A 21,041-nucleotide genomic window follows, 5' to 3' on the forward strand; every position below is an offset into this window, starting at 1 on the left:
TGGATTAAGATAACTATGATTGTATTTTCTTCTCACAGTATTTCTCCTATATCCACTGTGTCTTCAGATGGTGATGGGTTAGGTATCAGTATCATTGGGATGGGGGCAGGGGCAGACATGGGCCTGGAGAAACTGGGCATCTTTGTCAAGACGGTCACCGATAAAGGAGCAGCGCACAGGGACGGCAGGTATGTCACAAAATGGTGGCCTCTCCATCTACGGCTTACATTTACATTTAAGTCATTTAGCAGACGCAATTATCCAGAGCGACTTACAAATTGGTGCATTCACCTTATGATATCCAGTGGAACAACCACTTTACAATAGTGCATCTAAATCTTTTAAGGGGGGGGGTAGAAGGATTACTTTATCCTATCCTAGGTATTCCTTAAAGAGGTGGGGTTTCAGGTGTCTCTGGAAGGTGGTGATTGACTCCGCTGACCTGGCGTCGTGAGGGAGTTTGTTCCACCATTGGGGTGCCAGAGCAGCGAACAGTTTTGACTGGGCTGAGCGGGAACTGTACTTCCTCAGAGGTAGGGAGGCGAGCAGGCCAGAGGTGGATGAACGCAGTGCCCTTGTTTGGGTGTAGGGCCTGATCAGAGCCTGAAGGTACGGAGGTGCCGTTCCCCTCACAGCTCCGTAGGCAAGCACCATGGTCTTGTAGCGGATGCGAGCTTCGACTGGAAGCCAGTGGAGAGAGCGGAGGAGCGGGGTGACGTGAGAGAACTTGGGAAGGTTGAACACCAGACGGGCTGCGGCGTTCTGGATGAGTTGTAGGGGTTTAATGGCACAGGCAGGGAGCCCAGCCAACAGCGAGTTGCAGTAATCCAGACGGGAGATTACAAGTGCCTGGATTAGGACCTGCGCCGCTTCCTGTGTGATGCAGGGTCGTACTCTGCGAATGTTGTAGAGCATGAACCTACAGGAACCGGTCACCGCCTTGATGTTAGTTGAGAACGACAGGGTGTTGTCCAGGATCACGCCAAGGTTCTTAGCACTCTGGGAGGAGGACACAATGGAGTTGTCAACCGTGATGGCGAGATCATGGAACGGGCAGTCCTTCCCCGGGAGGAAGAGCAGCTCCGTCTTGCCGAGGTTCAGCTTGAGGTGGTGATCCGTCATCCACACTGATATGTCTGCCAGACATGCAGAGATGCGATTCGCCACCTGGTTATCAGAAGGGGGAAAGGAGAAGATTAATTGTGTGTCGTCTGCATAGCAATGATAGGAGAGACCATGTGAGGATATGACAGAGCCAAGTGACTTGGTGTATAGCGAGAATAGGAGAGGGCCTAGAACAGAGCCCTGGGGGACACCAGTGGTGAGAGCACGTGGTGCGGACACAGATTCTCGCCACGCCACCTGGTAGGAGCGACCTGTCAGGTAGGACGCAATCCAAGCGTGGGCCGTGCCGGAGATGCCCAACTCGGAGAGGGTGGAGAGGAGGATCTGATGGTTCACAGTATCAAAGGCAGCCGATAGGTCTAGAAGGATGAGAGCAGAGGAGAGAGAGTTAGCTTTAGTAGTGCGGAGCGCCTCCGTGACACAGAGAAGAGCAATCTCAGTTGAATGACTAGTCTTGAAACCTGACTGATTTGGATCAAGAAGGTCATTCTGAGAGAGATAGCAGGAGAGCTGGCCAAGGACGGCACGTTCAAGAGTTTTGGAGAGAAAAGAAAGAAGGGATACTGGTCTGTAGTTGTTGACATCGGAGGGGTCGAGTGTAGGTTTTTTCAGAAGGGGTGCAACTCTCGCTCTCTTGAAGACGGAAGGGACGTAGCCAGCGGTCAAGGATGAGTTGATGAGCGAGGTGAGGTAAGGGAGGAGGTCTCCGGAAATGGTCTGGAGAAGAGAGGAGGGGATAGGGTCAAGCGGGCAGGTTGTTGGGCGGCCGGCCGTCACAAGACGCAAGATTTCATCTGGAGAGAGAGGGGAGAAAGAGGTCAAAGCACAGGGTAGGGCAGTGTGAGCAGAACCAGCGGTGTCGTTTGACTTAGCAAACGAGGATCGGATGTCGTCGACCTTCTTTTCAAAATGGTTGACGAAGTCATCCGCAGAGAGGGAGGAGGGGGGGGGGGGATTCAGGAGGGAGGAGAAGGTGGCAAAGAGCTTCCTAGGGTTAGAGGCAGATGCTTGGAATTTAGAGTGGTAGAAAGTGGCTTTAGCAGCAGAGACAGAAGACGAAAATGTAGAGAGGAGAGAGTGAAAGGATGCCAGGTCCGCAGGGAGGCGAGTTTTCCTCCATTTCTGCTCGGCTGCCCGGAGCCCTGTTCTGTGAGCTCGCAATGACTCGTCGAGCCACGGAGCAGGAGGGGAGGACCGAGCCGGCCTGGAGGATAGGGGACATAGAGAGTCAAAGGATGCAGAAAGGGAGGAGAGGAGGGTTGAGGAGGCAGAATCAGGAGATAGGTTGGAGAAGGTTTGAGCAGAGGGAAGAGATGATAGGATGGAAGAGGAGAGAGTAGCGGGGGAGAGAGAGCGAAGGTTGGGACGGCGCGATACCATCCGAGTAGGGACAGAGTGGGAAGTGTTGGATGAGAGCGAGAGGGAAAAGGATATAAGGTAGTGGTCGGAGACTTGGAGGGGAGTTGCAATGAGACTAGTGGAAGAACAGCATCTAGTAAAGATGAGGTCAAGCGTATTGCCTGCCTTGTGAGTAGGGGGGGAAGGTGAGAGGGTGAGGTCAAAAGAGGAGAGGAGTGGAAAGAAGGAGGCAGAGAGGAATGAGTCAAAGGTAGACGTGGGGAGGTTAAAGTCACCCAGAACTGTGAGAGGTGAGCCATCCTCAGGAAAGGAACTTATCAAGGCGTCAAGCTCATTGATGAACTCTCCAAGGGAACCTGGAGGGCGATAAATGATAAGGATGTTAAGCTTGAAAGGGCTGGTAACTGTGACAGCATGGAATTCAAAGGAGGCGATAGACAGATGGGTCAGGGGAGAAAGAGAGAATGTCCACTTGGGAGAGATGAGGATCCCAGTGCCACCACCCCGCTGACCAGAAGCTCTCGGGGTGTGCGAGAACACGTGGGCAGACGAGGAGAGAGCAGTAGGAGTAGCAGTGTTATCTGTGGTAATCCATGTTTCCGTCAGTGCCAAGAAGTCGAGGGACTGGAGGGAAGTATAGGCTGAGATGAACTCTGCCTTGTTGGCCGCAGATCGGCAGTTCCAGAGGCTGCCGGAGACCTGGAACTCCACGTGGGTCGTGCGCGCTGGGACCACCAGGTTAGAGTGGCAGCGGCCACGCGGTGTGAAGCGTTTGTATGGTCTGTGCAGAGAGGAGAGAACAGGGATAGACAGACACATAGTTGACAGGCTACAGAAGAGGCTACGCTAATGCAAAGGAGATTGGAATGACAAGTGGACTACACGTCTCGAATGTTCAGAAAGTTAAGCTTACGTTGCAAAAATCTTATTGACTAAAATGATTAAAATTATACAGTACTGCTGGCTGGTGAAGTAGGCTAGCTAGCAGTGGCTGCGTTGTTGACTTTGTTTGAAAGTGTAGCTGGCTAGGTAATCTCGATAACTGGCTAGGTAACCTCGATAACCTCGATAATTACTCTAAACTACACAATTATCTTAGATACAAAGACAGCAAAGACAACTATGTATCTAGCTAACACTACACTAATCAAATCGTTCCGTTGTAATGTATTATAGTTTCTACAGTGCTGCTAGCCAATTTGTAAGTCGCTCTGGATAAGAGCGTCTGCTAAATGACTTAAATGTAAATGTAAATGTAGTCGGTAGAAGTTGACTAGCTAGCGAGCAGTTGTTGACTAGGTAGGAGAACGGTGGCGCGGCGACGAAAATAGCTGGCTAGCTAACCTCGATAATTACTCTAAACTACACAATTATCTTAGATACAAAGACAGCAAAGACAACTATGTATCTAGCTAACACTACACTAATCAAATCGTTCCGTTGTAATATATTATAGTTTCTACAGTGCTGCTAGTCGGTAGAAGTTGACTAGCTAGCTAGCAGTTGTTGACTAGGTAGGAGAACGGTGGCGCGGCGACGAAAATAGCTGGCTAGCTAACCTCGATAATTACTCTAAACTACACAATTATCTTAGATACAAAGACAGCAAAGACAACTATGTAGCTAGCTAACACTACACTAATCAAATCGTTCCGTTGTATTGTGTTATAGTTTCTACAGTGCTGCTAGACGGTAGAAGTTGACTAGCTAGCTAGCAGTTGTTGACTAGGTAGGAGAACGGCTTGTCCATCTATACTCCTGGCAGATTTACCTGAACAAGTTCTGCATGATTTAATCATCTTTTTTTGTTTTTTTGTGACCAACTTTTAATTTAGATAGTAATTCATTCAAAAGGGGGTTACAGGTTCAGGTTTAACATTCAAAGTCATTTTAATTCAGTTATATCCATATATTCAGTTATCATATTTGCATTTAATAAATTCACAAACAGTATTTCCTGTACGTGTGGGCTGCCACAAAAACAAAAAATACACAAAAATAATGCATACACAGATAAAGAAAAAGTCTCCCCCTCCCCAACCCATTCAACACCCTCAGTCCTCCTCCCCAACCCATTCCCTCAACACCCTCAGTCCCCCTCCCCAACCCATTCCCTCAACACCCTCAGTCCCCCTCCCCTCCCCAACACATTCCCTCAACACCCTCAGTCCCCCTCCCCAACCCATTCCCTCAACACCCTCAGTCCCCCTCCCCAACCCATTCCCTCAACACCCTCAGTCCCCCTCCCCAACCCATTCCCTCAAAACCCTCAGTCCCCCTCCCCAACCCATTCCCTCAAAACCCTCAGTCCTCCTCCCCAACCCATTCCCTCAACACCCTCAGTCCCCCTCCCCAACCCATTCCCTCAAAACCCTCAGTCCCCCTCCCCAACCCATTCCCTCAAAACCCTCCGTCCCCCTCCCCAACCCATTCCCTCAAAACCCTCAGTCCCCCTCCCCAACCCATTCCCTCAAAACCCTCAGTCCCCCTCCCCAACCCATTCTCTCAAAACCCTCAGGCCCCTCCCCAACCCATTCCCTCAACACCCTCAGTCCTCCTCCCCAACCCATTTCTTCAACACCCTCAGTCCCCCTCCCCAACCCATTCCCTCAACACCCTCAGTCCCCCTCCCCAACCCATTCCCTCAACACCCTCAGTCCTCCTCCCCAACCCATTCCCTCAACACCCTCAGTCCTCCTCCCCAACCCATTCCCTCAACACCCTCAGTCCCCCTCCCCAACCCATTCCCTCAACACCCTCAGTCCCCCTCCCCAACCCATTCCCTCAACACCCTCAGTCCCTCTCCCCAACCCATTCCCTCAACACCCTCAGTCCCCCTCCCCAACCCATTCCCTCAACACCCTCAGTCCCCCTCCCCAACCCATTCCCTCAACACCCTCAGTCCTCCTCTCCAACCCATTCCTTCAAAACCCTCAGTCCTCCTCCCCAACCCATTCCCTCAACACCTTCAGTCCCCCTCCCCAACCCATTCCCTCAACACCCTCAGTCCTCCTCCCCAACCCATTCCCTCAAAACCCTCAGTCCCCCTCCCCAACCCATTCCCTCAACACCCTCAGTCCTCCTCCCCAACCCATTCCCTCAAAACCCTCAGTCCCCCTCCCCAACCCATTCCCTCAATACCCTCAGTCCTCCTCCCCAACCCATTCCCTCAACACCCTCAGTCCTCCTCCCCAACCCATTCTCTCAAAACCCTCAGTCCCCCTCCCCAACCCATTCCCTCAATACCCTCAGTCCCCCTCCCCAACCCATTCCCTCAACAACCTCAGTCCCCCTCCCCAACCCATTCCTTCAACACCCTCAGTCCCCCTCCCCAACCCATTCCTTCAACACCATCAGTCCCCCTCATTTATCTCTATTCTCAGCCAGGGAGCAGAAGAGTCATGTCTAAACCAATTTATAATTGGGCGGAATGCTAGTCCTTGAATTTAATGATTAATGATGATTTAATAATGTAAGAAGCAATCAAGCATGTGAGATGAGCCAGACTAGTGTATCTAGTAGTAGTATTCACATCTTGGTCTAGCTAGCTGATTTGATATGGTTCCTTGTGTGAGCATGTCTCGCTTGCAAGATAGATGTCTATCTCAATGAGACAAACCTGTATAAAATAAAAGTTGAATAAAAGGTGTCTGAAAAAGTAAGCATGTTATACGAGTCCTGACTGAGGCTGTTGTGCTGCTTTGTGTTTTTCCATCCAGGATCCAGGTGAATGACCTCATAGTGGAGGTGGATGGGACCAGTCTGGTGGGGGTCACCCAGACCTTCGCTGCCTCCGTCCTCAGGAACACCACAGGCACCGTCAAGTGAGGATACGGTTTTGGGGATTCATCCCAAATGACCCTCTTCCCTTTATAGTGCACTACTTTTGACCAGGGCCCAACTACTGCACCTTTTAAAGCAATTTTAAAACAATGAGCTACTGAGAAAGAATAGAGTTGCTTTGATGGACGTCACTCTCAAACACTTGAATACAGACAGGCAGGTTAAATTGCTTGGCCCTGTATGAAGTTGGGCCCATCAAGTCTGATCTCTTCTTTGTGTTGTACAGCGTGATGTCAGACGCCATTAAGGTTTTCTGGAGACATGTTCTTCTTAGTTTGCAGCAGCTTTAGACTCTAGAGAGAGTGTCAAAATGACTCATTATATGCTCTGAGAGAGACATGTTTTTCAGTGTAATACCCTCCTCAGCTATGTAAGAATCTGCAGTTCAGAAAATCATTTTTTTAACCTTTATTTAACTAGGCAAGTCAGTTAAGAACACATTTTTATTTACAATGACGGCAGTTAACAGTTGGTTAACTGCCTTGTTCAGGGACAGAACAACATATTTTTACCTTATTTTTACCATATTTTTACAACATATTATTTCGGGGATTCGATCTAGCAACCGATCTAGTACCCATAGTCTAGTACCCATATTCGATCTAGTACCCATAGTCAGTCAGTTATCACATCCTCCCACATACATACTGCATAGATCAGGTCACGCAGAGTAGTCATCAGAAGCCAAATAGGGCCATGATAATAGTATGAGGAAGAGCCTTCCCTTCATAGATATAGCAACAGAACCACAGCAGAACCACAGACAAAGCTGAAACTCTACATTTGGACCATAGCAGAGCATAAAAACATCACCATCATCCTCACAGCAGGCATCAACACAATTATCATTCCGAAATGCCAGAGGGGTCTATTTGTGGCTGACTGAATGGGGCACCAGAGTTCCCCAATCCCCAACACTCCTTTGTCGTACTATAGGCACATTCATTCATTATTCAGGACCTAGTCGTCAGTGGAGCTATGGGGGTAATTGTTAGCGTGAGGTGTGTGGTGTGTCTGTGTTCCTGTGTGTGCGTGTGTAATTGTTAGTGTTGTGTGACTTGTCGAATATCAGAGCCCTCTTCAGAGATTGCTCATGAATTATAGAGCAGGGTAGACGTGGAAGGAAGGGCTGAGGCAGGCGGTCAGTCGGTCAGTCCTATTCATAAAAATGTCAGCCAGATGAATGGATGGATGGCTGAGGAACTGTGTTGGTTAGCATTTAATTACATGATAGTTAGCAGAGGGAATTGTAAGTCTGCTTTGGTGGTCTTGATAACTGACTGACTATGGGTACTCATTCTGTACTGCACAGATTCTTTTTACATAGCTGAGGAGGGTATTACACTGAAAAACAGAGCATATATTGAGTCAAAATAATCTAAATGTTGAAACGGGCTATATAATTATTTAACCTCTTGCTAAGGAACCATATCATAGAGGTTCCTCTTATTGCAGCCCACATAGGAAGACATTTTCAAAAGCTGTGTAATGTTATGCAGGTTTCTGATTGGTCGAGAGAAGCCGGGCGAACAGAGTGAGGTGGCCCAGCTGATCCAACAGACCCTGGAACAGGAGCGCTGGCAGAGAGAGGTGATGGAACAACGCTACAGCCAGTATATGGAGGACCAAGAGGTAAGTCTCCAACCAGTCTACAATCAGTCTACAACTAGTCTACATCCAGCATAGGTAGGTCTACAACCAAATTAGTCGGTGAACGGGCAACCAAGAGGTACAGTACAGATGTACAGAAAGACTAGTCCAATAAGAAAACAAATGTTTGCTTTATGTTGAAAAAGGTTTTGCTACTGTGTGCCCAAAAGAACACGACCCTGAACACAGCCAGTTTAGAGACAGAAATAGAAGCCTGGTCACTATTAGAATTTTTCAAATGACTATGAAGCTTTTTAGGTCAAACGTTGCCTTTGTGTGTTCTCTTTTCCCCTCAGCTTTAGGATTAAGATATGTGTGCCAATCGCATCTTTGTCAGAATGGACCCAAAGCCGGTGCCTGTATTGAGTGAGCTGAATGGGCGTGTGTCCATAGGTACGCTGTTACTGTTCAGTGTAGCCTGCAGACAGTATAAACACAAGTCTGCTTACCAAAATATACTATTCTTCCTATGGACTAGTCAAAAGTAGTACACTAAGTAGACAGGAGGGTGCCATTTGTGATGCACACCAACAGGTCAGTTCAGAGAGCCTAGGACAAGTAAGATACATTAAATGATGTCCCCCTAGGACTCCTTTTTTAATCTGGTTATGATGTTCTGGCCACTTCCTCGATGGGTTGTTGGGGTAGACATTTTATAGGACTTCCAATCCACAATTGGTTCAGGTCATCAGCCCAGTCCAAGCTCTTCTCTGTCCTGGTACCCCAATGGTGGAACCAGCTTCCACCTAAAGTCAAGCTCTCCTCTGTCCTGGCACCCAAATACCAGCTTCCCCCTAAAGTATATCTCTTCTCTGTCCTGGCACCCCAATACCAGCTTCCCCCTACAGTCAAGCTCCTCTCTGTCCTGGCACCCCAATACTAGCTTCCCCCTAAAATCAAGCTCTTCTCTGTCCTGGCACCTCATTGGTTGAAAAAGCTTCTCCCTAAAGGCAAGCCCTTCTCTGTCCTGGCACCCCAATATTAGCTTCCCCCTAAAGTCAAGCTCTTCTCTACCCTTGCACCCCGATCGTGAAACCAGCTTCCCACTAAAGTCAGGACAGCGGAGTCCCTGTCCATCTTCTGAAAACGTCTGGAACCTTACCTTATTGAAGAGTATCTTAAATAACTTTCCCAGCGCCCCAGGTGCCCACTTCCCCCTCAAAAAAGCAGTTGTCTTTTCCTACTAGCTCTGACTTTGCTGATGAATACTTTGTTGAGGGAAAATGTACTTGATACGCTTGTGATGTGTTGATGTCTCACCTAGCTATCTTAAGATGAATCACTAACTCTAAGTTTCTCTGGATAAGAGGGCCTGCTAAATGACTCAAATGTAAATGTCATCACCTATCACAATGAGGATGACCTCTATGCAATCAAAATCCTATGAGGATGCAGGACATTCTTATATTCTCCATCTTATTACAATGACATGCAGAATGATAGCATAATGGCTGAGGTTTAGTTCTGGTGTGTTCTCACCCCTATCTAGGGACCCGCTTTACTGATGTTATATGCCATCTAGTGGCCAGTCTCCGTACCAAGAACCAACCATGAAGCTCTTGTAGAGGCAGCAGTCACTGGCAATTATAAAAATGCTGTGGGAGGGATGGATGGACAGATGGAACTATTTTGAACCTTTTCAAATATGCAGACACTTTGGCCGTCTCAGTTAAGACCTGAAGGCATTGTGGAAAACCCCAGACCCAATCGAGACTTCAGTCCGCTCATCTGTCCGCTCTTCCCCCAGGGTGGCGAATATGGTACTGACGAGGAGGAGGATGACGAGGAGGAGGTCAGCCCCACGCATCCCTCTGCCATCGAGGTGTTTGACCTGGCTGAGAACGAGGACATCTCTCCACTGGAGACGGACCCTGATAAGCTGGCCCATAAGTACCAGGAAGTGAGAGAAGACAAAGTTAAAGACAAAGGCCTGCGTCACTATTCCTTATGTAGTGCACTACTTACTTACTCACTCACTCTCTCTCTCTCCACCTCTCTCTCTTTCTCTCCCTATGTCTGTCTCTTGCTCTCTCTCTGTCTCTTTCTCTCTCTCTCTCTCTCTCTCTCTCTCTCTCTCTCTCTCTCTCTCTCTCTCTCTCTCTCTCTCCCTCAGCTTCACATAAAGCATGCTGTAACACAGGCAGAGATCCAACAGCTGAAAAGAAAGGTTGTTATATTATGTCATTCTTATTATGTCCTAATGTTTAATTGTAAATATGGCAAGTTGATATACGGTGGCCTTTACAGTTTTCATCCCCTGCCTGTCTGTTTGTGTACATGTGTATGTGTGTGTTTGTATGCTTCTCCACACTCCCAGCTGAACCATGCAAAGCAGGACAAGCAGCGCTGGCGTGTGGACAAGACCCAGCTGGAGCAGACCCTGCAGGAGAACAAGGAGCGCATGGAGAAGCTGGAGGGTTACTGGATGGAGGCCCAGAGTCTGTGTCAGGCTGTGGACGAGCACCTGAAGGAGACCCAGGCCCAGTACCAGGCTCTGGAGCGCAAGTACAGCAAGGCCAAGCGCCTCATCAAGGAGTACCAGCAGAAGTAAGGCCGGGAGACACACACACAATGCATTGAGAGTGTGGTAAGGTTGTACATAAGAGGTCAATATAAAATTATGTTACTTACAGTGAATAATAGAAAAGAAAGTAGAACTTGTTCAGTCTTCGGCAATGTTTCCAGTGTTTCTAATGTTTCAGCCCCAAGGCTTTTCTCAGAGCTCATTCATTACAGTGGAAATACAAGTAGTTTTAGAGTGGTGTGATTAGTGTGTCTGTGATGGCTCTTCTCCAGGGAGATTGAGTACCTAAAGAAGGAGACTCAGCGCTGTCTTCAGGACGGGGCCGAGGCATCACTGAGGGAGGAGTCAGGACAGCTCCATGAACAGGTAATAGTGGAGACTGATGGTTGGATGTGTGGTTCCTGGGTTTGATTCCCGCTGGGGTCACCATTATGAAAAATATATGCACGCATTACTGTAAGTCGGTTTGGATAAAACTGTCTGTTAAATGGCATATATTATTAATATATTATAAATGTCATCGTGTGCAGCCATCAGTGAGACCATTGATTACACAGAACGTTGGCAGTTGCAGACAACTTTGTGATTGAGAAACTTGATTGAATGTATTATGGTAACAATTAAAGTTTCTAGTAGTCCATCATCTATAATACACAAACATAACCATAACTTTCTGTGTTTGTTTGCAGGTAGTAGATCTGGAATGCAGGGTTGAGGAACTGAAATCTGAACCTTTATAAAAGCCTTGTTTTCTAAGAGAGTCTCTTCAAGAATTTCCAAAAGTGAATACGAGGATAGTGTTATTGTACTTGCAGTGGACCCAGGGTATTTTTTGTTTCAAACTTTAGCCTGGTTTGCGGTCGAATACAGGTACCCTTAGGCTTTGTATTTCTTTATGTAACAACTCTTTCAATCCCGTTTTGTTTTTACATTTCCCAGCTGGTAATATTGCCAATAACTACTGGTTTGTCTGACAGTTTAATCAACCATTTTCTTAACATTCCAAAATACTGACAAGAACGTCCATGGAGCTCTAACCGTTGCTGTTCCTAATTTTTCATTCCCAGTGTTCAGTATTTTACAATTTGATCACAAATTGGGTTTTTGGGTGAAATAGAAGACTGGGCTTTTGATTTCAATTGCCAAAACAAATCACATTTCTTTCTTTTATTTGCCTATTTTGTAAGTGCCGTTTCATTTTCTGGATTGTCATTGTACAGCTGTAATACTTTATGTGGTTTATAAAACAAAAGTTTGCTTTGTATTTTTATTAATATATGTATAACATTTAAAATATACAGTATGACGTAATGGAGACAACAGTTGGTGCTCATGTGACTGAGGAAGATGTGTAACTAGTCAAATGTCCACACTGGAGAAGATATACACTACCGTTCAAAAGTTTGGGGTCACTTAAAAATGTCCTTGTTTTTGAAAGAAAAGCTATTTTTTGTCCATTAAAATAACATCAAATTGATCAAAACTACCGTGTAGACATTGTTAATGTTGTAAATTACTATTGTAGCTGGAAACGGCTGATTTTTAAATGGAATATCTGCATAGGCGTACAGAGGCCCAAACCCCAAACTTTTGAACGGTAGTGTAGCTTGATTGAACGTTTGGTGCTTCACTGGAATGAAAGGGGCAAGAAGAGGGGCACTATATCCTACAATTGCATCAGGAATCCAACTTTTGCAGGAGTTTGACACTTCAGTCAACTGCTGTCACAGCCATACAGTATGTGTGTTGTTAGTCAACTCCGCTACCCAGTAATGGCAACCGATGGGATTCAGTAAGAGTATACTAAACCTTCAGTAATAACCCCTTTCTTATTTAAATAACTAAACTTACATAACTCCTTATAAAAAGAAGAGAACTGCTCCATATGTGCTGTACCACAAAGGGACATGGCATGATTAGAATCTTATTTTTATTTTATTTTTTATTGTGAATGTTATCAAAGATGTGTTCAACACTGACTGAATGGCAGACACAAGAACTGGTGACTGATGGACTGAAACAGAGGGACTAGGCATAACTGAACTTGTCCATCGTGAACACAACCATGGAGTTTGAAGGTGATGAAACATTCCTCCCGTAAACATGTGTGGTATTGGAGAAAAGCAATGCAAAGAAACAAGTGTTGATGAAAGGAAGAATACATGTCAGAGAGGCTAGACCTGGGGGATTTCATGAAGACAGTGTTAGATAATGTTATCAAATGAACACATACTGTATCTCATGGGCATGTTTCGAGTGTTTATCAGATTTTAGGCTTGGACAGGGCACATGCTTTGCATTGTTTTGTGCAATAAATGGTGAACTGTGATACTGAAGTCAGTTATTTTTTTTATAACTTCTTCCATTTTCCATTTCCCTCATCTTCAGATCACAAACTGAATTATACTCCAGGGACAATAGAGATATATTCTACTCTAAATTGGAAATGGCATATTATGAATAATAAACACATTGGTCATCAAAAAGAAAGGAAGACGTAGGCACTCGTCATATAATGAATTGAAAAGCCTTTATTTGTATGGCATGTTAAAATGGAAACAGTTGAAAAACTCTTGACGCCTTTCGGCTCCATGGCCTTCGTCAGGGAGTACAAAGATATGACAATACAATGTCCTATTTTGAACAGCTTTTTCCAATCAACCCTGATTTGAAGAGGGAGTGGTTACAGAATTCATTGGACAACACCTAGTAAACAATAGTATACACATTAAAAAGTGAAATACTGTAGATATGCTATCAAAAATGCATCTCAAGGCTAGAATCATCAGGACCCCTAGAAAGGTAGTTCTAACCTTGAATATGACTGGGCTAGGTGTTAAGAATAGGAGAGACATCTATTTTATAGGACACTAGAACACAGCAAAAATGGATCACAATAGTCTAAACATAGCTAATTGAGGCCGGAACATGATCAATACCCATAGCTTGTAGGCAGGCAGGGTTTCCATGGTGTAAGGACTTGTAGTGCCTTTAACACATTCTTTTACATGAAAACCAAAGTATGAACAAAAATCACATTTTACATGAAGTGTTGTAAAATGTACTGGTATTCTCAGCTGTGAATGTTGCAATGGGTATGTATCAACTTAACCAAGTGTTTTCAAAGAAACACGATAGTCAATAGTGTATTTGTGGTGCAACCAAATTATGAGTGTGTCTTTTCATAGTGTCTCGTCAGGTGATAATTTCGTGAAAAACTTTTCCTACACTGATCACACTTGTACTGTCTCTCTCCGTTGTGCAGCATCAGGTGAGCTTTCAGACTCTGAGGTCGACTGAAGCTTTTCCCACATTCAGGACAGGTACATGGTTTCACCCCAGTGTGTTTTCTCTCATGGCGCTTCAGATCCCCAGACTGACGGAAACTCTCTCCACACTCAGTACACAGGAAAGATTTCTCCCCTGTGTGTATCCTCACGTGCACATTCAGATGTCCAGAGTGGCTAAAACACTTCTCACAGTAAGAGCAGCGGTATGGCTTCTCTCCCGTGTGAATCCGCTGATGCTGCTTAAGGCTGTAGAAACAAGAGAAACCTTTCCCACAGTCATTGCACAAGTGCAGTTTGGCTGCGTCTGACTGGAAACACTGGTGAGCTTTGAAGCTTTGAACGTGCTCGTAGCTCTTTCCACACTGCAAGCACAGGTGAACTTCTCCTGCATCTCCAGCCTTCTGCTCCGACTGAATTAGCCCTGAGCCCAGGCCTGTGGCCTGAGAGACATGCTCATCAGGGTGGTGTCTCTTAACTTGATTCCGGAGGTACCTCTCCTCGGTGAAGGTGAACTGGCAGTAGGAGCAAGGGACAGCTTTAGTGCTCAGCTGGATGTCCTTACATACTTCTGCCTCCAGGTGGTGCTGTAGACCGGCAGCCTGACTGAAGAACCTCCCACAGTGGGTGCAGCAATAAAGCATGTTTTCCTTTGGATGCTTGTTGACCTTGTGCTTCTTCAGGGTGGTGTACCGTTTGAAGCTAACCCTGCATGTAGAGCAAGAGTACGGCGGTGGCCCCACCACGACCCGGATGCACTGATGGACTTTAAGGGACTCTGGGTTGCCGAAGGTTTCCTGACAATCAATGCAGCTGTACTGTGCCTCTCCTACAGCCTCTCTCCTCTCCACCTCCATGTCCAGAGCGTCTGGATTGGGATCTGAATGGAACCTCTTCTTGGTACTGGTTTCTCTTTGTTTCACTGTGTTTGCCTTATTTTTGGCATTAGAGTTCCTGGTGGACTTTACCCTGAGGTTCCTCAGTCTCTGTGAGGAAGCTCTCCCTGTCTGGGTCTCTGTAGGTTGATCATTGGACGGAGGCTCGGGTTCCCAGGCGCTGTCAGAAGGAGGCGGGAGCGAACTCTCACCTCTGACCTCCTCACCTCTGACCTCTACCACTCCAGGCTTCTTCTTCCTTGGGTGAACTCGTAGCTGGTGACTTGCCAGGTCGTACCCCTGAGCGAAACACTTCCTGCACTGGGGGCAGCAGTAGGGTCTGACGTTGGAGTGGACAGCTCGCATGGTTCTCTGGACGTGGCCCTTCTGCTTAAAGCTCTTAGGACGCTGAGGGCACCGGTAGCCCAACTCACGGACAGAGGACGACATAGGGTCTGGTTTCATGTTACTGTTAGAAAGGTGATTTTCAAGCTCACTCAGTGCAGACGCAGGTGATAGGTCCAGAGGGTGTAATTGCTCTTTATGTCTTTGGATGTAGGTCTCAGTGGTGAAAGAAAGCTGGCACTGACAGCAGAGGAAAACCTGAGATGATAAATTTGTATTAACCTCTAAAACGGAGAGAAAAGAAGAAGAAAAAGTTAGGTCTTATTAAACTAAAGTGACGTTCTTTCAACTTTTTGGAGAAATGTATTATTATTATTATCTCTTATACACTCTCACAGAACCTTCTAGATGCCTAATGCCAGAGCAAGGTTGTAAAAAAAGACTGGGGATGATAAGTACCTGAAGGGGTGCTCTTTCGGAGCCAGATTTGGTCAGAGGGGTCCCTAAACCTGTCGATGAATCGCCCCCCAGGCCAAAACAGGAGCTCATCTCCTCGGAGGATAGAGCGGCAGCAGTGGAAGAAAACAATCCCCCTGTACTGGAGTGCTATGAGATTACCCTCCTCTACATTACGAGCACAGTTAACATACCTAAAAGAGAGATGAGAGAGAGAGTGCACTGGGACTAAGCACTCCATAACAGACAGACAGATGCAGTGTAAAATAAGGTACGTTCTACAACACAAGTTACCTCATCCAGTTGGAATGAGTGTCTCTTGCAGAATCAATGTACTCAGATTCACCGTTACTGTTCCAGACCTGAAAAGAGACAAGCGCTTTAAAAAGAACAATACGGACAAATAATGCCAGCTGACCATGCTCAGATAGACAGAGCATAGAGACAATGCTCCAGAATGACATGAGTTATGTTTTACACAAACTACAGTACAGTGTTGTGTCCCAAATGGCACCGCATTCCCTACATAGGCACTAAGTGAGCATACAATTCAAAATATTTTGGGGGGGCAAAAATGATGCATGGCCATCATATTTCTAATGTTTATCATAGAAAAAAATGAAGTAGGCTACATTTTCTAATGTTTTTCTTAAAAGTTAATTTTGCATTTTATCAGAGAAATGTAAGCTGGCTAGACTGAGAAAAGCACGGGAGAAAGGTAGATATACATCAGTCAGAGCATGGTCGTGAACTCTCATCTGAGCGGAGCTTAAGCACTAAGCACTGCAACTTAAGCACTAAATTAGTATGATGCTGAAGAGAAATTACAATAGAAGTATTTTACATCTGCGTTTACAAAACACAGCAAGATATTTGTTATGCATTGAATTTTTGTCCTCCGTAAAAAAATAAGAATTGTGCATTAACGCAACCCCTAAGTTTAACTGGCTAGTTATCTAAGTAAGTGGCTGAATTAATAAGGTGATGGGGCATCATATTGTGTTAGCTTTCTGCCATGTTTGAGAAGTCAAAGCCCTTTAGATGAGTTATCTTTTGATTTCCTAGCGTTTTTTTCTCCTCTTAAGTTCTCGCCCTGTTTGCTCCTCCCCCATCTTCTCCTCTCAGTACTTGGCTGGTCTGCTCCTCTCCCATCTTCTCCGAGCAGAGCAGGCAGGCTTCACACAGACACAGCTTGTACATATGCTGCTCCAGAGGCAGTACTGTTCTTCCTTCAGACCAGCATGCATCAAAACTTTGTTCATTTGCACAGTGTCTCTCGTTCACATTTTGCTTGTAAAATGTCCAGACTCACCAAAAATGACATTCGGTAGCTGGATTGCCTGTCTTTGCAATTAGTTTATTTTTGTTTTCGTTCTTTAGCATATTTAGCTAGCAGCCTCCATGGAAATGTGCTATACTTGTGATAAATTTGGCAGCATTCTGGTAATAGACACCCACTATCCCTTTTTTTGTCTCATACCATAAATCCCGGCATGAGACAAGGACAATATGAAAATCTGGATTTATTAAATTTTTTAAAACTTTATTTAACTAGGCAAGTCAGTTAAGAACAAATATCGAACCCGGGTCTGTAGTGACGCCTCTAGCACTGTGATGCAGTGCTTTAGACTACTGCGCCACTCAGGATCCCTTGGATACCACCCAACCCTATATTAAAATCAGTACTAGTATGCTATAGCCTATTATCACATGCTGTCATAAGGGAGCATTCTGGGACAGGTGTGAACCAAATGTATTTCTTGACGTTTATGTTTACAAAACAGCACTCAAGTTGCCATAATGCTCTTTTGACAATTGAGTTTAAAGACTTTGATCAGCGAGTAGAATGAACGTGGCTGTCCAGTCTGCAGTCCACTCTAATCATCTTTACAAACGCATCCAATTGCCTTGGTCCCGGTCCCTTACTAAACCAATGACAAGCTTCAATCTGCTGTGGTTCACAGTGCTGTGGCAGAAAGATGATGGATGTCCCGGGTGAAGCTGCCGCGATTACAATGTTTGTGATGTAGAATTGCAGCTACATATGCTCCGATTTTCAAAAAGATTTGGAGGCACAGTTGAAAATAACTCAATCAATATACTTAAGCAATAAGGCCAGAGGGGGTGTGGTATATGGCCTATATACACGGCTAAGGGTTGTGCTTAAGCACGACTCAACCCTTCATGTAGTGTTGTGGTGTCTCTTGTCGTGGATGTGTGTTTTGTCCTATATTTTTATTTTATTTTTAATCCCAGCCCTCGCCATTGTAAATAAGAATTTGTTCTTAACTGACTTGCCTGGTTAAATAAAGCTTAAATAAATACAATTTGAAAAAAGCATCCATCAGTACTCACCTCCCAGGAGTAGTCACTTGTTACTGCGCTGTCCCTGGTAGTCACCTCCCCCTCACAGGGGCCAAAGTGCATTCCCGGGGCCACAATTGCTCCTTGGTTTAGAACCCCCAGGCCTGCCCCAGGGATACTGGACCTGCCCACCACCAGCCCATGGGGTAGGGTGAGGAGGGCCCTCTGGGGTAAGCCCACTGGTGTGGGAGAGTCCAGCATGAAGGACAGACCACCTTGGATATCACACTGGTCTTTGTAGGAGGCATGACACTCCTCACAATCTGTAAAAAAAAATAAGAAAAAAAGTGATAGGCCTAACTAAGTAAGATGACACAATCATGTGGTAAACTAAACTGGACATAACAAGGCCTTACACTTACTAACCGTAGATCTAAGCAACTATGATTTGAAAGATGCATGCAAAAACCATTGACGGCCTTTGAATTCAAGATAGTCAGAGTACACAGAATCTGTTGTCACTCACAGAGGTCATTGCCATTGTCATCTAGTAGTGGATGATCCTCCTCTTGGCCTTGTACCACAGTGTTCACCAATATATTCTGGACCAGGCTGTCGGGCAACACTGTGACAACACAGATCCAGTGAGAAACAGGAGTACATGACAAACATTCCTGACACAGGAGTACATGTCAAACAGAATATGAAACTCTGATTGAATTAGGCTACTGTAGCCTGAGTACCACACCTGCAGAGGCTTTGTTTGTAATGAGTTGGGCTTGACATCCCTCTTCTGATGCACCAGTCTCTGCCCACTCCACGATGATCACTTCTTCAGACATGACTGCAGGCGCTGTAGTCGGTTAGTAGGGTAGCAAAATGACAGTGTCTGCAAGCACAACAGCCATGTATCCGGACAAAACCGTCACCCTGTGTGTTGAACTATGGCAACAGCCATTTTGTCCTGATTCTATACCAATTTGACGAATTAATTTAACTGTGCAATGAACATTAGCTACTAACGAAAACATTTATGAATGTCATAATACGCAATGTTGTTAGCTAGCTAGCTACAGAAAAACATGCTAGCTAGCAATGTGTAATTAGCATTTTCTAGCTAGCCAGTTAATGCTAATTCCATATTGCTAGCTAGCATTTTTATCATAATATTGTGTTTACAATGATGTTAGGACAAACCTGTACAAATGAATCCACCTGAAACCTGTATCTAATTACTTGGCAATAATCTTTGTTATCGTTAAGGTACTAATGTGTTTGTTACTTTTGGAAAACTGATTTGACTTTTGTGGTAAAAGTTCATGGGTAGCTTGTAACACTGTTCGGAATATGTTTGTTGCCCTTTTCATGAACCGGAAGTGAAAACCTTGCAAACGATCGCCTCTAAATGTGGACTTTTTACAATTATTATAAATGTTTTAAATTATCGATGACGCTTTAATGACCAGAGTAATATTCATACGCTGTAAATCATGCATACAATGTTTAAACTGATTTATACTTTCTTTATATGAACTAAAATCTGTTGTATTCTTAACTGCGCCGCTGGTGTAATGGTATCATGGAAGATTCCCATTCTTTCGACCCGGGTTCGATTCCCGGGCGGCGCACAGCTTTTGCTATCTTGACACAAAACTGCTGTACCATGATTAACAAATTAATAATCTCTGTTTTCGGGTTTCCTTCCTCTGTGTCTCATGGAAACAACCAAGCAACAGAGACACACTGAAGTTCCAGACAGGTTGCAGTGGAGCCACTTGGAAGCTACTTTATCCTCACTGGCATTCTCGTGCGGTTCCATAGTGTCGAGATTCTCGAAACTATCCTAAAAGTACTGCAAGAGACATTTGGGAAAGATGTCACCTATACCAGGTCATGACAGAAGCCATGTGTTCCAGAAGATTTGACCACTTGACACCAAACTTGCGATGGAGTTGGTTGACACTTGGGACTGTTCAGTCGCAGCCACCACTGGCCAAAAATCCAACTATCTTTTAGGAATTCTTTCTCTATGCAATACAGAGCTTATTCACATCCTTGATAACTTGAAAAGACAAGTGTCCCCCGTAATATATAGAGCTATACACATTTAATGACAGTCCATAACTCCCTTGTGTTTTAGAGTCAATCAGTGTCACTGTTGAGGTTGAAGGTCAAGGGGAAATGTAAATGATCAGTTTTGCAGTTTGATGTGTGCATGCATCCACTGTGTTAGATTTGACCATGCTAATAGTAATAGTACTTCAGTCTCCATTTTCAAGTTAATTCTACCATGCCATCTAGAGCACCCCACCCCCCACACCGTGAAATGATATTCCATGCAAAACTATAAAAAGTTATAGAATTGTTATTTGAAAAACTGATGTTGTTTTAGAGTTTATTATAGTTTTTCTTCAGTGCTGGAGAATGATGATCCTGAGGTTGACACCTCTATTCCAGAATCAACCTACTCTTTCAACTCTCAGGAGGATCATCCGAACCTGGACCTTCTCATCCAGGCCAGCTGCTTCTATGAGGCTGTCAACATGCACACTGAGACTGACATCTAGTGGTGAAAAAAGTACCTACATATCATACTTGAGTAAAAGTAAATATAAGCAGTAAAATATTACTTGAGTAAAAGTCTTAAAGTATTTGGTTTTAAATAGACTTAAATGTAAATGTAACTGCAAAAATATACTTAAGTATAAAAAGTAAAAGTATAAATCATTTAAATTTGCTTATGTTAAGCAAACCAAATGACACAAAATTATTATATATATATTTTTTATCTACGGATAGCCAGGGGCACATCATTTACAAATGAAGCATTTGTGTTTAGTGAGTCCACCAGATCAGAGGCAATACAGATGTCCAGGGATGTTCTCTTGAAAAGTGTGTGAATTAGACCATTTTCCTGTCCTTCTAAGCATTCAAAACGTAACGAGTACATTTGGGTGTTAGGGAAAATGTATGGAGTAAAAAGTACATTATTTTCTTTAGGAATATAGTGAACTAAAAGTTGTCAAAAATATAAATAGTAAAGTTCAGATACCCCAGTACTTTACACCCCTGCTGACATCGACACCATAGATGGAGGCCAGGAGACATGCCATGATTCAAAGCTCTGTGAGTGTTGCTGTTGGAAATGTTTTTGTGGGTTTTTTTTGCCATCAGGAATTAATATCAGTATAGGCATAGGTCAACCTATAAAGGCAGCGGTCAGTGGTTACCTGTGTTACTGAATGTTTAAGATAAGAATGTCACGTTTGATTA

The 21,041-nt window shown here is 44.9% G+C and overlaps 2 protein-coding genes and 1 non-coding gene across 5 annotated transcripts in view; 2 read left to right on the forward strand and 1 right to left on the reverse strand.

Annotated features, from left to right (window-relative positions):
• The window catches only part of LOC129863623 (neurabin-2-like), a 49,464-nt gene extending 36,634 nt beyond the window's left edge, over positions 1 to 12,830 (forward strand). The window contains exons 3-10 of the mRNA XM_055935742.1: positions 68 to 188; positions 6,204 to 6,308; positions 7,827 to 7,959; positions 9,725 to 9,877; positions 10,091 to 10,144; positions 10,295 to 10,524; positions 10,774 to 10,867; positions 11,191 to 12,830. Of these exons, the coding sequence (XP_055791717.1) occupies positions 68 to 188; positions 6,204 to 6,308; positions 7,827 to 7,959; positions 9,725 to 9,877; positions 10,091 to 10,144; positions 10,295 to 10,524; positions 10,774 to 10,867; positions 11,191 to 11,241 (941 nt within the window). The 3' untranslated portion in view covers positions 11,242 to 12,830. The remainder of the gene's footprint in view (positions 1 to 67; positions 189 to 6,203; positions 6,309 to 7,826; positions 7,960 to 9,724; positions 9,878 to 10,090; positions 10,145 to 10,294; positions 10,525 to 10,773; positions 10,868 to 11,190) is intronic.
• Positions 12,831 to 13,014: 184 nt separating this feature from the next.
• LOC129863630 (histone-lysine N-methyltransferase PRDM9-like) lies at positions 13,015 to 19,148 on the reverse strand. Of its 3 annotated transcripts, none has more exons than XM_055935768.1 (7): positions 18,966 to 19,148; positions 18,517 to 18,621; positions 18,295 to 18,393; positions 17,820 to 18,091; positions 15,759 to 15,826; positions 15,468 to 15,658; positions 13,015 to 15,292 (listed from the first exon to the last, which is right to left on the reverse strand). In XM_055935768.1, exons 2-7 carry the CDS (start codon positions 18,608 to 18,610, stop codon positions 13,668 to 13,670), a joined length of 2,349 nt encoding a protein of 782 aa, XP_055791743.1. In that variant the 5' UTR covers positions 18,611 to 18,621; positions 18,966 to 19,148; the 3' UTR covers positions 13,015 to 13,667. The 3 variants fall into 3 exon arrangements, with proteins under 3 accessions (XP_055791743.1, XP_055791730.1, XP_055791737.1); XM_055935755.1 differs by having other exon boundaries at positions 18,517 to 18,657; XM_055935762.1 differs by lacking the exon at positions 18,966 to 19,148 and having other exon boundaries at positions 18,517 to 18,955.
• Positions 19,149 to 19,325: 177 nt separating this feature from the next.
• On the forward strand, positions 19,326 to 19,396 carry trnag-ccc (transfer RNA glycine (anticodon CCC)). Its single transcript has one exon. It is a non-coding gene; the product is annotated as a tRNA-Gly (tRNA).
• Positions 19,397 to 21,041: the final 1,645 nt, after the last annotated feature.

Source organism: Salvelinus fontinalis, chromosome 1 (genome assembly GCF_029448725.1).
Source record: "Salvelinus fontinalis isolate EN_2023a chromosome 1, ASM2944872v1, whole genome shotgun sequence".
NCBI classification, from domain to species: domain Eukaryota; kingdom Metazoa; phylum Chordata; class Actinopteri; order Salmoniformes; family Salmonidae; genus Salvelinus; species Salvelinus fontinalis.

Coding starts and splice junctions, on each gene's coding strand:
- LOC129863630 (XM_055935768.1), bottom strand. CDS start 18,610: ATGTCTGAAGAAGTGATCATCGTGGAGTGGGCAGAGACTGGTGCATCA. Junction 18,092..18,294: donor TGACAATGGCAATGACCTCT/GTGAGTGACAAC, acceptor TTTTTTTTACAG/ATTGTGAGGAGTGTCATGCC. Junction 15,659..15,758: donor ACTCATTCCAACTGGATGAG/GTAACTTGTGTT, acceptor TCTCTCTTTTAG/GTATGTTAACTGTGCTCGTA.